Source organism: Antechinus flavipes, chromosome 2 (genome assembly GCF_016432865.1).
Source record: "Antechinus flavipes isolate AdamAnt ecotype Samford, QLD, Australia chromosome 2, AdamAnt_v2, whole genome shotgun sequence".
NCBI classification, from domain to species: Eukaryota; Metazoa; Chordata; class Mammalia; order Dasyuromorphia; family Dasyuridae; genus Antechinus; species Antechinus flavipes.
The window spans coordinates 390,693,905-390,710,253 of NC_067399.1; the positions used below are offsets into that span (position 1 = coordinate 390,693,905).

The 16,349-nt window shown below is 51.0% G+C and overlaps 1 protein-coding gene and 1 long non-coding RNA gene across 3 annotated transcripts; one reads left to right on the top strand and one right to left on the bottom strand.

The window, feature by feature from the left end:
- The first annotated feature begins 22 nt into the window (after window positions 1-22).
- Window positions 23-1,299, top strand: LOC127550043 (uncharacterized). Its single transcript, XR_007950766.1, has 2 exons — window positions 23-121; window positions 309-1,299. It is a non-coding gene; the product is annotated as an uncharacterized LOC127550043 (long non-coding RNA).
- Window positions 823-15,980, bottom strand: ARAP3 (ArfGAP with RhoGAP domain, ankyrin repeat and PH domain 3). Of its 2 annotated transcripts, XM_051978602.1 has the most exons (33): window positions 15,907-15,980; window positions 13,867-14,492; window positions 13,670-13,737; window positions 13,442-13,547; window positions 13,044-13,247; window positions 12,713-12,782; window positions 12,380-12,500; window positions 10,819-11,003; window positions 10,566-10,672; window positions 9,921-10,120; window positions 9,714-9,799; window positions 9,345-9,527; window positions 9,109-9,217; window positions 8,567-8,686; window positions 8,244-8,391; window positions 8,041-8,143; window positions 7,469-7,688; window positions 7,293-7,356; window positions 6,686-6,849; window positions 6,256-6,468; window positions 5,898-6,003; window positions 5,601-5,748; window positions 4,761-4,829; window positions 4,102-4,176; window positions 3,888-4,002; window positions 3,678-3,806; window positions 3,401-3,534; window positions 3,101-3,183; window positions 2,963-2,998; window positions 2,675-2,738; window positions 2,428-2,565; window positions 2,108-2,146; window positions 823-1,865 (listed from the first exon to the last, which is right to left on the bottom strand). In XM_051978602.1, exons 2-33 carry the CDS (start codon window positions 14,472-14,474, stop codon window positions 1,359-1,361), a joined length of 4,722 nt encoding a protein of 1,573 aa, XP_051834562.1. In that variant the 5' UTR covers window positions 14,475-14,492; window positions 15,907-15,980; the 3' UTR covers window positions 823-1,358. The 2 variants fall into 2 exon arrangements, with proteins under 2 accessions (XP_051834562.1, XP_051834563.1); XM_051978603.1 differs by lacking the exon at window positions 2,108-2,146.
- Between the last annotated feature and the right edge of the window lie 369 nt (window positions 15,981-16,349).

A 16,349-nucleotide genomic window follows, 5' to 3' on the forward strand; every position in this document is an offset into this window, starting at 1 on the left:
GCCCCCCTTTCCACCCCAACCCTTCCCCTGTCCAGCCCCAGCTTCGATCTCAGCCGCGCCAACTTCGGGAGGCTGTGGACTGGAAGAGGAGTACGGGGAGGAGCCCCGCGGAGCCTGGCGGGTGAATGATCAGAGGGGGAGGTCAGGGGCCGCAGGGAGGACGCGGCGTCTGCGGAGCGGTGGAGAGGACCTATGCTGGGGAGTCTGGACGCCTGGGTTCATTTCCGGCTGAGACACTGACTCAACCCATAATTAGTTTCTTTAGCCAATGTATTCTTTTATGCAAATATGTTTATTTACATATGCAGATCAGCAACTGCAGTCCCACCACCAAGACCACCGCCAGACGGGGAAAAGGGGCGGAGCCGAGAGAGAAAGGTAGAGGAAGTGGTTGTGATAACGTCGATGCCCTTAGGGAAGGGTACAAACGGAGGAACCAGGTAGGGGCAGTCAGGGCTGGGTTAGGCCCGGGTTCGGGGGCTCTGAGATTTGACTTCCCCAAATTCTCACCGAACCGGAAAAGCCAGAGTAGTCCCGATGCGAGAACTGCCTGGGGCCCGGGAATGGGAGACACGAGAGAGACGAGGGCCGTTGTGGGAGCTGCCCTGCGATACTGGGTAATAGGGATCGTCCCGAAGGTGGAGGAGGGATGTGTCAGTTGTTATCCCAGAAACTCCCCCAACTCTTCCCTTTCCTTTCCAGGCGCTGATGCTCTCTTCAAGCTGATCCTCCCCCCAGTCGTATATAACTTAAATTTAACCCAAGGTTCTCTCCATCCCCTCAACCCGTTTCTTAGGGGAAGCGAAGGCAAGCATCTAGCCGTTTGTTTTCAAAGTTTATTCAACGGATTCCCCCCCAGCCTGGCTGCCTGCGTGCAAACATCCCAACCCATCAAGCCTTCTGACACAGAGGTTCTCGGGAGGCTTGGAACATCGGAACGGGGTCCCGGAAGGGACCTGAGCAATCTCTTCAGCCCTCTTATTTTACAGATGAGGAAACTGAGGTCCAGAGAGAGGAAGGAGCGTGTCAAGGTCACAGAACTAGTTGGTGACAGAGTGGTGCTGGAGCTCAGATTCACTGACTCATCCTTTCTACTCTATCAGGCCACACAGGATTTTCCGGGCCAGGGAGGGAACCCCTCCCTGCTCTGGGGCTGAGGGAGTTCCCCTATGTGCTATAGGTAGGTAGGAGCCTGGAGTCTCTAGAATATAAGCTTCTTGAAGACAGGAACTTTTTAATCCCTTCTTTATCTTTGTCTCCAACCTTAAACTTAGTCCCTCTGAGAGTAGACACTTAAAATGTTTGTTGTCCTTTGTCCGTGAGTATCAAGCCCTTCTACCTCCCCATCCTAGAGATGGTTACCGGTCATGTAAGGGGCTGGCCAGAGGGGGAATGGGAATTACAGGGAGATTTGGGAGAGTGTCCAGGAGTTTGTATAGGGTGGTTGGTGGGTTAGAAGTCTGTATTGGGGGGCTGGGAGGCTGAGAGGCTGGAAGACTGGGAGCAGAGGCCTCCCCCTTTCGCAGAATCAACGAGTTTAGCTCCTGAACTAATTTATCTTCCAGAGACAAATGATGTTGAAAGCTGGTTTTCCGAGGGGGACCAGGAGGTAGCTCTGGAGGCCCCCTCTCTTGTCCAAGGGAGCTTGACTTGGAAAGTGGGGGTCGGTCACTCTGTAGGTTTTGGCTTTGCTCTGGAAATGCAGTCTGGCTGGTGGAGGGATCCCCAGGGACATCTGGTTTAAATGTCCGGTCCAGTGGAAGAGGAGAGTCCTTGGTCAGTTCAGGGAAGGCCCCTACCTCTTCATATACTGGTTCCTCAGCCTCTTCTTGCTCTTCCACAGAATCCTGAGACAGCTTTAGAGGCTGGATGTGTAATGGATGGAATATTAGGCTTCCAGGGATAGCTCTTATCCCCCTAAGGATCCCTCCCCTCGATAATCTACTGCCCCAGAAGCTCTCCCCCAACCCCAGAATCATGCTCCCAGTTTCACAGAGAGACCAGTATTCAGCACATCAGGATCACATAGAAATCCCCTGGTTTGGGGTGGGCACAGAGGAACACAGGAGGGCACATGGCATTGGGGGAAAGAGGAGACAATACTCACAAAAAACATGGACAGTGTCCTCCGGTTGTGCAGTCGGCGCTGAAAATGGGCAGTAGGGGTGGGAAAGACACAGTGAGCAACAACACAAAGAGCCGAGCAGGGGGAATGGGAACATTGAGACACTGAGCAGGGAGTGGGCATAAAGGATGATGGATGTCATTGGAAGGCAACACGCTGCCTTATACCTCTCCTTATGTGATTAGGATCACCCAGCTCTGAGCTTGCAAAGCTTGGCCATAAAGGAACAAAGTGCAGGGAGTTGTGCCCTGGGGAGAGGAGCTGGGTCCAGGAAGGGTGCCCGGATTAGGGAAGGGTCATACCAGCGTCTGGTTGGCAGAGAGTAGAGTAGCACCAGTGTCATCACCTCGAATGGGCAGCAGGGGCATCGTGCCAAATTTCTGCCGGGCAAGGTCGGAAGAAGAATGCCGACGTAGGACCACAGGCTGCAGGTCGTCGTGCTGGGCAGGGATGTGGAAAGCATTAATGGGTATGAGCCAGCTCACAAGGCATGTGTGAAGACTGTTATGGGGAGCACGAGCTCTCCTCCCCTCCTCAGCTTCTATTTACCTGTGCTTTAAGAATGCTGGTTGTCCAGTCCCACATTTCCTCCTCATCTGTGCAGGACAGGTAGCTGAGGAGTGATCAGAAAAAGGAGAGAATGAAAGTGGCTGAACATAGACACTGAATTGGGGCAGGGGCAGGAACCCAACATTTTTACCCTTTATCAGTCTATAAGGCAAGAAGTAAAAGTAAAGAGAGAGTCAAGGGGAAAAGAGGAATGGGGGGAGTGGGAGAGTGGATAGAGCAAGAGGGGGTGGGGAATGGAAGGAAACTGGAATAGATGGTGATACTCACAGTTGCAACTTCTCCAGAATCAATGTAAACCCCCATCTAGAAATCAAGGGAGAGCAATGTTGAGGAGAAAGAAGAGGGACATCTAGAGGTATGAAAATGTATGTATGGGGATAAAGACAAGGGCTTGGGGTGACTCACGGTGTTGGTGGCTTTAGCTTTCGACGTATTCCTAGATAAACTTTTGCCCCGTCCAAAGACCATTCTCTCTCTGGCTTAGAACTCTGGAGACAAAGTCAGGGATGCCATTCAGCCAATGAGAAATAACTGGGTTCTCCTCCTCTCTGCCCAAGGTGACCATACCAAGTCCAAGCCCCCAACCCTGGGGCCTCTGGGATGATAAGGACAGGATGGGGAAGACTGTAGCATCATCTCAGGGGCATATGGAAGATCATCTCTGGGATGGGATTTGGGAGCTCTGAAGAGAAGGGGAGTTTGTACCCTTTTCTCCTTGAGCAGCAACAGGCAGCGTCCCCGAAGTAGGAAGAACCTTTCCTGAAAACGACTTCCTAGCAACTTGGGGGGCTCTTCCCGGCACCGAAGCAGACCTACCCGGGGACTCTCCCGACGCATACCTGGGCACAGATGGACAAGTGATGGACCAAAGAAACTAGGGAGGGGGGGGTCATCCAAGGATAAGTGGTTCAGCGCTCTGTGGGTGGGCTCTACTCTATAGTATTGGGGGTAACACAGGACTGAGAGGGCTGGACTCCCTCACCTGTGAAGAGGCAGCTGGCCTGGGCTAAGGAAACCCTGCGCAGCAACAGGGAAGCAGAGCCTGGTTCAGGGAGCTGACACCACTGCAGGGCCTGTTCTAGAACCCGTTCCTTTGGGTGAAGTGGCCGCTCTGGAAGGTGAAGCACAAAGGTTAGAGGAGCTCAGTCCCAACCCATGACTCGGAACCCCTTCCACCCTCGGCCCGACTCACCAAGCTCTCCGTGCTCTCGGATCTCAAATGTCAGCCACAGGTCTGTTCCGGCTGTTGCTCCCCTCATCTCTAGTACCTGATTTGTCAGCTCCTCAGCAGTCAGTGTTGGGGAAACCTGAGGCCAAAGAAATACAGCAGGGGACGGGCTGCAGTTCTCAGTCTCCCTTCACCTTTTCCATCCTCATGTTTCCTATCCACTCCTCTCAAAACTGACCTTCAGGGTGACACAGTTGTCTGGTAGCTGCTGCTCCAAGTAAACTTCCATGATGATATCGCCAGCTTGTGACAGCTTTGGGAGGGAGTGGGGGTGTCAGGAAGGAAGTAATCAGTGAAAGAGTAGAGAGGCAGATGTGGGTAAATGGTTGGGCTCAGAGGCCCCTTCTTTGCTCTTCATATCACTGGCCATACTTAAGCCACATTGCTGTAGTGTCCTCTGGCCCTTATGCTTGGGGTTAGGACAAGGGAATCAATTGGAACTATCATTTGGAATCTTTTTTTTTCCCTGAGGCAATTAAGGTTAAGTGACTTGCCAAGAGTCACACAGCTAGGAAATGTTAAGTGTGTGAGAGCAGATTTGAACTCAAGTCCTCCTGACTTCAGAGCCACTGCTCTAGCCACTATGCCATTTAGCTGCCCCACTTTGGAATCTCTTAAAAACTTTAAAGATTGGAGAATGAAGGTGGGATTGTGATTGGGGTGAGGAATGAGTCAGAGAGTCAAAAGAGAAGGAGATAACTCCATATCTTAAGGTTCAAAGAAAATAGGGAAGGGATCCAGAGGGGAATTTTGGAGGACTCTCCTGTTCTAGCCAGAGAATCAGCATCTTCTTTTGATGATCCCCAATATTGTAAGTGAAGATCTGGGCCTACTTACCTGCACATCCTTCCAGGTAGTTATGAGACTGACTTCCAAGTCAATCTGAGCCACTTGGTCTGAATCAATCTGTGGAATAATAAGAGGCACTGGGAAGAACTGGGAACTACTGGAGCATAAAGAAAACTAATAAAGTTTCTGGGTGGTGGGATAATAATAGTAAATGACATTTATAAAGCACTTCAGTGCTTTACAAATGTGATCTCATTTAATTCTCACAATAACCAAAGTCATAGGTAGATGCTATTCTTATCTTCATTTTGCGGCTGAAGAAACAGCCAGCCAGAGGTTAAGTGACTTCCCCAGAGTCACAGAGCTCATAAATATCTAGATTTGAATTCAGGTTTTTCTGAGTTTAGATAAATCCAGGGTCTTACGCATTTTAACACTTGGTTTTCAATCTAAGAGCCCTGGAGAAAATCAGAATATGCTTATTTTACATATAGGGTCAGCGATCAGCAGTTGAGGGTCAGATATGAGGAAACTATCAGAAAAGATGAAATATATAATCCTTTCATTCATGGGCTACTGGTTAGGGTAGGATGTGGGGAAGGGAGAAGTATCTGGAAATATCTGCCAATAAAGTATACAACATATTTTATATATATAAAATAAAACATAAATTAAAAAAAACCAAGGCCACAGTAACAGAGTCATGACAGCATGGTCAGAGAGGTGAAGTCTTGGGAAGAACAGTTAGTTACAGGCCTTAGGGAAAGGAAAAAGAGATGGCTACTGATACTGGGGACTGGTGAAGGAGAGAAGGATTGAAAAGCATTGAGACTGAGGGTGTGCAATGTCAACAGATCAGAGAATCACCGAAGCTGGGAAGGGCCTTACATCAAAGACAGACACATAGTTGTCGATGAGCTCCTGCAGCACCCGAACCTCGTGCTCCCCTCGCCCGTCTGTCTGGAACACGCTTGGTGCAAACAACAGGGCCAGGTTCCGAGTACACATCTGGTTCAGACTTGCACATTTCTGCACCCTGAGAAAGAAGCACAAGAGTCCACTAACAGCATCCAATTGTAGACTGAAGCCAATGGCTGCAGTCTTTTAGGAGACCATTATGGGCAATGAGTTAAAAAACATGGCAAGATCAGCTCGGGAGATGAAGGAACACGGCACTAGACTGACCGGTAGAGGTGACCAATGAGGGTGGACAGTGTCCTGTGGTTGACCTTGGGCAGGCATCCAATCACTTCCTTATATCGCTCCAGCCGCTGAGACTTCTGGGGTAACTCTGAAAACAGGAATAGGATGGGGGGTGAGGAAGGCAAAGTTTGGGGGATGGGGGTTCTAGAAACAGACAGAGATGGGGTTGGGGGCACTCCAGGTACAGCTAAGGATGATTGAGGTTCATCTCCCAGTCATGTCTGTATGACCATCCCATCCCCATCTCCAGATGGAGAAGTCGAGGGATTAGTGGGAAGAGAAGGCTCTTAGGAGGGTCTGAATTGCTTGTGGCAAGTTTCCAGGAAGTCTTTTGAGTTACCTGCAGCCTCCCTCCATCGAGGTAACAAGCGTGCAGAGGTCACAGGGTCATCCAGCTCCCGGAAGAAGCGTTTGAGTGTGTCTGTGACATCTTCCACAAAGTGCTCTCCTGGTCGGAGCTTCACTGACCGCGCATCCTGCCGGAACTCGGCCAGGAGCCGGAGACTGCGCGCCCGAGCACCCCCCTTCCTATATACACCCTCCAAGCGCAGACCTGCGGACACCCCCATCACAGGCCATGGCACCTTGCGACCTTCCAGCCTCGTTCTCATTCCTCAGCTGCCCTCCAACCTCCATGTGCCCAGGGCCCATCTTCCATGCCCTCAGACAGTGCTCTGGGTGCTGGGCGAAGTTAACAGAGCCTAGTTCCAGGGGTGCTCCCCATCGGCTCTGCGGAACTGCTCCCCTGCCGCTCCCCTTCCCCTCCTCACCATGCTGAGTGACAAAGCTGATGCAGGCGTCCACAATGATGGGGATGTCTCCACGACTCATCTGTTGCCCTTGCAGCGCCGTGCCCCCCCCACCGGCTGCTCCTCCGATGGCGCTGCTCCAGCCAGCAAAGTCTATGCGCCCTTCCCCCTGCAGATACAGGGTCCTGAGACCCAAGGAGACTGGGTCAGAGCAGGGGAGAGGGAGGGGCGCAACGTGGGCTGGCAGCGAGCATCTGAGCCAAAATGCCAGAGGCTTAGAACTTCCCAGCAGAGAGGGCCCTCAGCGCTCATCTGGGCTGAGCAAGAACCCCTCCAAATGCTGCCCCAGACAAATGGCAATTCAGTGTCTACTTAAAGAACCCCCGAAATGAGGAAGTGACTACTTCCTGTGGCAGGCCAATCCATCTGGGAGCAGCTCGTTCTCAGGCCTCAGGTCCTCCGGCCAGCAACAGGGGGCAGGAGAGCCCAATCTGACCGGCCCAGAGCAGGCCGAGGGCAGGGAGCGCTGGGCAGTGCCACCAGAACGAGGCTACACGTGGCCAGAGCATGGAGGAGGCAGCCAAGGCGGGGTGGGCTGGGTGGGCCCAGCGCCTGCAAAGGCTCTCACCTTCCCGTCTCCACTAGGACCAGATGGTCCTTCTTATCAGGGCTGTCACCTGCAGACACCACGCCTGGAAGAGGAGGGAGAAAAGTGACCCTCCGAGGAGAGACCAGGGCTCTTCCTTCAGTCCCTGTTTCCTCCAATTCCTCCCGCCCTCTCCACACCGCCCACCCCAAGCTCACTGATCTCCTGCAGTCTTCGCAGGTGCACAGTGTCCTCAGGGGCTGAGGAGCCGGGGCCTGGTGCTGGGCACAGGAATAGGTGGTCGCCTCGGAGGAGGCCGAAGGCCGACAGCCAGAGGCCTTGGGTCAGCGCAGTCTGAGAGGGGGACCGCAACCATAAACGGCCGAGCCGTAGCAGGCCAGGGCCCAGGAGCTGGTGGCAACTTAGTGGGGAGAACCACTACGGGTGAAGGGAAAGTGAAGACATGGAGGGAGGAGCAATAAGAGCAAGACATCAGGTGAAATGTGGAGAGATGAGGGGAAAGATAAAAAAAGGAAAGATGGAAAGGTACGGGGAGAGATGAAAAATCAAAGGAAAGAGACAAAAATGGAAACATTAATTACTTCATCTGGGAATAGAGACGCAGGGGATGGTGTTATTGGGGTGCTGTGGGACTTCATCATCTCCTCTTTGGGAAGGCCATAGGCCCGGGTTTGGGAGCCCATGGCGTGTGGATCTATGGTGATGGGGAAAGGATATCCGTGAAAGGTATAGTAGAACATTATAAAGCGAACTCCTAGTTCTGATTCACCTTGCCCACTGCTCTGGTCCAGGCCTCCAGACTATCAGCTCCATCAGCTCCAAAGTATTGGACCCTTTCTCCAGTCAGAATGAGTTCAAAGGAGAATGGGAACCTAGGGGCATAGAGGTGGGGAAATGAAGCAGGAAAAACTACAGAGAAGAGGAAGGAGTATAGACAGGAAGAAAAGACCATTAAAGTACTTGGAGGGCTACCTGTCAAGGTCCCCTGGGTCAACTGGTGGGGGACTTACACCCAGACACACCACATCCTGTGGCTGAATCAGACCGATTGGCTCTAGGCTGGTCTCTGATGAAAACATCTCCAGAGCTGCACCCAGCACACACCACAGCCTGGGGGGCGCTGCAAAAATGAGAGGCACCATGGATTGGACAGCATTCTCCATCTCTAAACATCTCTGTAAGCCTTCCCAGTGTGATCCCTCCCCATCAGTATCAGGTGTTCGCAAGCCCCAATCCCACCTCCAGAACCACTCCTGCTCTCCCCCAACTCTCCTGCCAGGGCCACCCTTTCTCACCATCCCGGCCCCGGCGGTGGGGCGGAGGTCCAGGTTTGCTGCTGACTGGACTGCAGTACAAAAAGCCACTTAGTGCAGCAGCCGGTACTAGGACTTCATTGTACACACCAGGGGATGAGTCTGAAGGGTGACATGGGGCGGGGGGGGGGAGTTTAGACCAGAATATTAGTATAGAAAGTGTGAACCCTGGCCTCGCTTTAATTATAATGGGAGCATGTCCCAGATTCTTCAATTTCTCACCCACCCAACTGAAGTCTGGGATGGAGGGCAGAATGTGAGATGGGTGGTAAAGTGGTGAGTCCTATTTACTGCCCCCTCAAACAGTAATTCCATTCAACTATAGATGGATGAATCCTATATGAAAGTGACCATTATTTAACTGTAGATTTTTCTGCAAGTGAGACCCAAAGGGATTATAAAGGAAGGATCCAGGACTGAGAGAACTTAGAGGAAAGCCTGGGAGGATATGTCAAAGCTAGAGAAAGGCTTTGACCTAGAGGGTCGGAGGTAGGATCCTTAGGAAGTCACCAGAAAGGGATTACCTAAAGTGAGGAGATTAGAGAAACTGCCTTCAGAGCATGGTTCTTCATGTGAGAAGAGCTGAATCATGTTTTTCAACAAGTTGGGTCCCGTCACAGCTGTACATAGTGCCTGCGTGAGGAAGTGGGCAGCCATCAATTACTTTCCACTGTAGCTAACACCTTCTCTCAAATCCACAGAGCACAGCCCCAAACTGCCTTCCTCAAACTGACCCCTCCATCCTCCCTGCCCCTCCCACCTGCAGCAGCTGACTGTGGTCAGGGTACTGAGGATGGGGTGCCCGAAAGAGTCCAAGCCGATATTTGCGGGAGATGAAGTCCCCACGGGGTCCTGGAGGAGTGTCTGGATGCAGCCCTCCTCCTGGGGGCAGTCCCTTTATCCAGAAGCGGTTGGCTCCATCATTGCCCAGGATGAGGAAAAGCTTGACAGATGAAGAGGAAATCAGAGGGGCTGTGGTAAATGGTTACAGTAGGGGCCAATTTTCTCAGATCTCCAGCTCCCTGAGATACCCCAAGTCCTTTTTGTTTTTTCAAACACTCTCCTTTGGGTCACCCAACCTCTTCCATTAATCACCTGTGCTTTCAACTTTTTCACTAGTCACCTTTACCTGCACAATCTCATTGCTCCAGATGCTTGTGTCCAGTTTCAGACTTTGCACTTTAGACACCCCAGAGCCCAGAGCTCGATGCTGTCCTAGAAGAAAGCAGATGGCTTGAACATTCTCAGCTGTGGAGAAAGAACTCCCACTGCCCTCCTCTCCTCAGAAGCATCTCCTTGCCCTCGCTCTTCCTGTCCCTGGGCCAGTGTTCCTCACCTGCACAGTGCTTGCAGATAACCACTCCCAGATTGATTGAGGCCCAGTCAGGACGAGGTGCTCCACAGTCTGCACATTGTCGGTTTGCTCGGTTGGACCAGATTTTTTCAGCCACTTCATAGTCAGACAGTGTCTCGGTGATGGCCTCCTGCAGTGCAGTTGCCCAGACCTGGCGAGTACTAGCTGACTCCGCTGTGAAGCTGGGAGGTATATTTGAGCCAGCTTATCAGACCCACCTTGTATCTTCCTACAGACCCATCTTCAAACCCTCCTGCTTCCACTGGCTCCCTGGAGGCAGCTATTAGTAATTTCAGCACCAGCTATCCAAAAGGAGTGGATGGCCTTGGAGGTGGTAAGGCTCTCCCTCACAAAAAAGCTTTCAGGTAAAGACTGGATGGTTACCTGTTGGACATGTCCTAATATACTTATTCAAATAGGAGTTAAACTATATAGTTTTTGAGACTCCCTCTAATTCTGAGAATCTTAAACATCCTTCTAACATGATACTGACCCCTCTCACTAATTCTCCATCTTCTTACAGAAAGTACCACTCTGACTTATTCAGAAGGCCCCAAATTCCCTGAATCCCAGCCTTTGCACCCCCATCTGAAGGTCCCATCCTAGACTCAACCTCCCTCTCTCCACCTGAAGCATCGATGGGGTGTGAGAAGATCAAAGCTTCGGTTTTTGGTCTCCCGGACACTGCAGCCCCGAAGCTCGATGAAACAAATTCCAATGCCCAGAGAAAAGGACTGAAGAGGTGGAGAGTTGAGGAAGAAGTATCAGGGATCCATCTAAAGGTTAGGAGCTGGAGGATAGTGCCCTCCTTAAGGGCTCCATCCAGCCTGTACCACCCGATGTCCCACCTCATCTCTTGTGTCGCATCTTTCCCCTTTACCTGCTCACTCTTGTACAGTCCTAGCTCCCCAGGGCTCAGAGCTGCAAACACTTTAGCTTTGTGTCCCCGGAGTTCTAGGGTTCCTGTGCGGATGGGCCGTGGTGGATGAGGAGGCCGGGGGTTGCCTTGTAGCCGTTGTTCCTTTAGTCGAGACTGCAGTGTTGTGCACCAGCTGTCCCTCTGAACTGAAGGCAGATGGAGATGAGGATTGAAGAGGTTGAATCATAGAGTGAAGGTAATATAGATAATGCCCCAGAGGACAGCGGGGCTGGGTTTATGACTAGTGAGCACTCTTTAGGAGTGCACTTTGAAACAATATAGGGATATTTCCTTATGAAAGTTCCCAGGCACCTCAAATTCAACATAGCTAAAATAGAATTCATTATGTTTCTTTCTATAATAGTTCCTCCTCCAAGTTTTTCTGCTCCTATTGAGTGTATCACCGCCTTTTAGTTGCCCAGATTCACAACCTCAACCTCAGACTTTCCCTTTTCCTCATCACTCAGTCTTTCCCTGCCCGCATATAGTTTTTGGCCATATCGTGTCAAATCTATTGTCATTATATCTTTTGTATCTGTATTTTTTCCTTCAGTCAAACCGCCACCACCTTAGTTCAATTTCTTTTCACCTCTGGGCAAATCTACTGCAATAATTCTCCCTGCTCTCTGTTTCCAAACCTTTGCAATTCATGCTCCACACAGCTGCCAAAATAATATTCCTCAGGCATACTTCTGATTATGTCACTTCCCAGCTCAAGAATTTCCAATGGCTCCCTATTGCCTCTAGAATAAAATGAAGACTCTTTTGTCATTTAAAGCTCAATCTAATTCCAGGCTACCTTTTCAGATTTACTTTGTTTTGCTCTGCTTCTCATAGTATGCTCTTATGATCTATCCAAAATGTCCTATGTTCTTGCTCCCATCAGTTGACTATGAGTTGATCTCTCATTGGAGAAATAGATTTTCAATCTTCATTCATGCCTTTGTCCAGGCTGTCCTCATGCCTGAAATACTGTCTCTTCTCACTTCCTCCTCTCAAAATTCTAATTTCATTAAGGATCAGGGCATCTTGTACACTTCCCGATACCCTTACTTGTTATTGCTCTTTCCCTTCTCATATTATCTTGTATTTACTTATGTTTATATGCCATAATGATCAGTAAAACATAAGTTCTTTGAAGTTGGAGGCTGTTTTTCATTTCTGTCTTTGTATCATAAACAGCACTGTGATTCACAGTCTTTTTTTTTTTCTCAGTCCTATGATTTCATAAACATATGGAACTCTTGGTATGGAAATGCTCTCCACAAATGCAAGTTAACAAATCATCTGCAACTTATAGTCAGAGAATTTCCTGGAGCATTGAGAAGTTCGTCCCTTGCTCATAATCACACAGATTTGTCAGAGACTTGTCTTCTTGATACCAAAGCAAGCCCTCTACTCTGTCATGATTCCCTCACCTTGCATATGGTATAACCTTAATAAATGCTTTTTGGATTGAAGGAAGTGGGATGACAGTAAGTCTACCTGTTGTTCTCCTACCTCAGGCTGGCCCTTTACTCACCTTCACTATCAGCTCGAAACACAAATACTCTTTGGCTAGTGATGACTTGGAACTTGCAGTCCTTGCAGCTTCGGATCATCTCAATGACTGTCAGTGGGATGACCCCTTTAGGGAATGTGTCCTGGGGACAGATCAGCATTGACCCAAAGTCAACAAGGAACTTGGTATTGCCACCCCAGGAAGACTCCTCATTTTATTTCCCCTTAAGACCCTCATTTCTTCCCTCTCAGACTGCCTCCCAAATTTCAGATGCCTTAAAAACCCAACATTCTTTCTGGATTTTCCTAGCTTCTTTGTAATCCATTCCCACTCTCCACATACATACAAACCTACCTTGTCACTTCCATAATACATCAACTTCTTTCCATTGAACCTGACAAAGCGCCTCTGAAAGACATAATTCCTAGGGGAAAGGAAAGAGGAATCAGTCTCCCAGGGTCCAAAACTGGCAGCAGGAAGGTACTCTCTAATGAAGGGAAGGGGAAGTCTCTTAGGGTTAGAGTAATAGACTACGTCCTTCCCAAGTCACTTTATTAACAGCAACACCTCCATGCACTCTTTCTAGCTTCCACCTCCCTCCTTTTATAGCTTCCCTCCCTTCTCATAATCTTTCCTGTTTTTTTTCCTTTCCAAAGTCCCCCACATCACCCCCTTCCAATCACACCCCTGAGGCGAGAGCTTGTCCAACCAGCCGCTGAGCAGGGGTGTAGGGGGATCAGCTAGTGAAGTAAAGCTGGCATAGGGGGAGATAAGATCATCACTTGGCTCTTCGGGGTCCAGGATGGGCATCAAGTGGGTAGAGTCTCCAGGCAGCTCCAGACTAGCATAGCCACAATCCTCTCCCCCCTCTGGTTCATGGCTGCTTGCTCTAGGGAAAGTAGAGAAAAGGTGTGAATAGTTGACTCAACCCAGTCCATCTCTTCTCCTCATGACTGCTATATTCTTCCCCATTATAATCTGTTCTAAATCATCTCCTTTATGATCCTTCTAAATTTCTCTCCAATATTCCTCTTCATATCTCCTTTATAGCTTGCCTTTCATGATTCATCTCAAAGCACCTACCTGGGTTCACCTGCTGACTGACCCCTTGTCTTCCTTCCCTGTGGAGTTCCAGGGACTGAAACAGGCTGAACACCATAGTATAGGCTGCTGGGGTCCATGATATGCACTGGAGTTTGGGGAAATAGGGATGGGGAGACAAGTCAAATGGTAGAATGGATATGATGAATCCTCACCTTTAATAACTTTACCATCCCTTGCCCCTCCCCTTCCATATGGTCTTCTGCTGACCTGTGCCGCCTGTGGGTCTGGAAGTGGGGATGGGAGTAGGAGGATCTACCAGGGAGCAGTCTGTAGTCCTGAGGATAGAAAGGAACTTGTAACACAGGGAGCAAAGAGGGAGAGAAGAAAGACAGTGCTTTGCCTCCCCCCTTTCTTTCTCCCTTCTCTACTGAACCCCTTCCCCAGCTGATTGCTGACCCACTCACGTTTCTTGAACCCCTGGTTGTGCTCCCCTTCCAAGGTCCAGCCCAAAGTAGATATCATTGGGCATCATTGTCATCCTCTCAGAGGTGGGAAGTTGATCTGCAGGGAGGGAGGGGGTGAAGGGGGACTGAGGGGTGCTTAGGGAAGGCTCTTGGTTCACAGGCTGTTCTGAGCTCCTGGGGACCATGCTCTCCTCCTCTTGGACTAACAGGCTGGTATCCTCTCCCTGAGTCACTGGAGGGGTCTCTGCAGAAGGGTTCAACAGGGGAGGTGGAACTGATTCCACAGGAGTAGTGCCAAAAAAAGTAAACACAGTCCTTGGTTTGGGCACTGGTTTGTTGGGGAGCACTTGATCTGGGCTTGGGGGTTGATCCATGGTGGTGTCCAGTGGGGTGTCTGTAGGAACCTCCACAGTGGCCCCCTGCAGCAGGCGAAGAATCCGTTTGCGATGACCCGTGGCCCAGATGCCCATTCGACGAAGTTCCTCGTGGCCCAGGTTTTGGGCAGCAGCCGCAGTGGACACACCGTGCCTCCTGAATATATCTGCGTACCGCTCCAGATGTACTTCTGCCAGCCAGACCTCAATGTCCAGGTCCCTGGATGACTCCATGAGGGTTCAGGCCATTGCCTGGAAAAGAGAGAGAGGAGGTGGGGATGGCGGACAGGGCTTAAGCTAAACTTCACATGCTTTTCTCCTCAGCTTTAGGGTAGAAGAAGCCTAACCCAAATCCTGCAAGCCTCCCCCAACCACAGTCAGGCAAAGTCACAGGGATTTAGACACGGAATGGGGAGACACAGAGTTCATAGACTGTCCAAGTTTGAAAGGACTTTCAGGGATCTGGCCCAAACCCCCTGTTTTATAAATGAGGAAAGAAGACCCCAAAGAGTTTAAATGACTTGCCCATGATCACATATCAATAGGTGGCAGAGCCAGAGCCAGAACCCAGGTTTCTTTGACTCACGGTTCAGTGTTCTTTCCATTACACCCCAGAGTCACTGAGAAAGCAGATACCTAGAACCCTAGAAAGCCACTGTGAAGTGAGGAAAGGGACCAAGATCACAGGCGGGGACTGGGGTCACTGAGGGCCACCAGATGAAATAACTGGCCCAACAGCAGCAGCCTGGAACCAGGGGAGAGGAAGGGGAAGGTCAACAAAATCAGGGTGGGGAACAACAGAGAGTGATCAGCCTAGTCTCAATCAGGAGCAGGCAGGAATGGAAGAGACCATTCCCACAGGTCTCTGCAGCTCTAACCCAAAACACTGCTGTCCAGTTTCCAGTTCCTCCTCCCCTTCCACCTATTGTCTCCACTCAGACTTCCTTCCTGTCCCTTCACCAAAGAGCCGCCCCCACATCCTGCCCCAGCCAGGCTGGGCAGAGAACTCGGACATGTCAGGGCTGGGCCAGGGAGAGAAAGAAAGTGGTGGGTGATGGTGGGATTGACTTGGCCAGTTCCACTGCCCTCTGCCCAGGAATCTCTGCGTTATCTCCCCTCATGCCATCTGACACATCCTAGGCCCGCACTCAGGGTGAAAGAACACTCCTTCATCCCTGTCCCTATGTGCGTTCTTCAGGCTTTATCTCTATTTTTGTCCCGTCCCTATCCTCCCTTTGTTTCGACTCTTCCGTACCCCAGCTTGTGTCCCCGTGCAGTGGGTGACCACCCCCAATCGAGAACCGAGATCGCCGGACACTGACTCAAGCTACCCCTCTCCCTTGTGACTCAGTCCCTTGCCTGGCACAAGACTGGAAACCAAATGGTCAGAATGGGGGCAAGCTTGCCAATGGGGGGGAGGCGGGGCAGGGAAAACAGAGGCATGGGAAAGGGCAAGGAGAGGGCAGAGCCCGGTCTTGAGAAAGGAGGGGCGGGTCAACCGTCGGGGGGCGGGAGAGAAGAATTTGCAGGAGGCGGAGAGGGGCTCCTGGCTCCAGAGATCGCGCTTTGAGATCTTAGAAAGGAGGAGCCCACGCAAGAGCCCTAGGGTGGTCGGGAACTCTTCAAAGGTACAAAGAAAGTTGGAGGGCAAAGAACGGGTTCTCACCTTAGTCCGCGGCTGTCCGCTCAGCTCCATTCACTCGGCGCGGTTGCAGCCAGCGTCTAGAAGCTCCAAGCTCGGGTCCCCAGTGCTTCGGCCCGCCCCAGCCCTCCCACCACCTGTGTTGTCCCCGCCCCGGCTAGGCTCTCTACTCCGCCTTCTGCAGGCGGCCCTTGAGCAAGGACTAGGAGGGAGAAGTTGCAGAACTGTTACCCAATGCCCCGAGTTTAGCTCCCTCCAGCCTCACCCCGCCCTGCAGTCTGGGTACCACTATGTGACACCCGTTATTCGGACGCTCACAACGTTCCCCTCCCCCAAGAAGGGGGTGCTGGAGGAGGCTGCTTTCCCCCGATCCCGTCTCCTAGGGCACCTCAATCTAGGGGAGATGTGTGTAATAGGAAACGGGGAGCCCAGGTTCGGGCTCAGAAGAATAGTTCTGCCCTTCCCTC

What these genes read in the sequence shown, in the direction of transcription:
- ARAP3 (XM_051978602.1), bottom strand. Translation starts at nt 14,474, where the DNA reads ATGGAGTCATCCAGGGACCTGGACATTGAGGTCTGGCTGGCAGAAGTA. An exon ending in CAGTCAGCAGGTGAACCCAG is followed by an intron (nt 13,248 to 13,441) that starts GTAGGTGCTTTG and finishes TACTTTCCCTAG; the next exon opens with AGCAAGCAGCCATGAACCAG. An exon ending in CTCTAATCTCCTCACTTTAG is followed by an intron (nt 8,687 to 9,108) that starts GTAATCCCTTTC and finishes GTCACCCTTCAG; the next exon opens with ACTCATCCCCTGGTGTGTAC.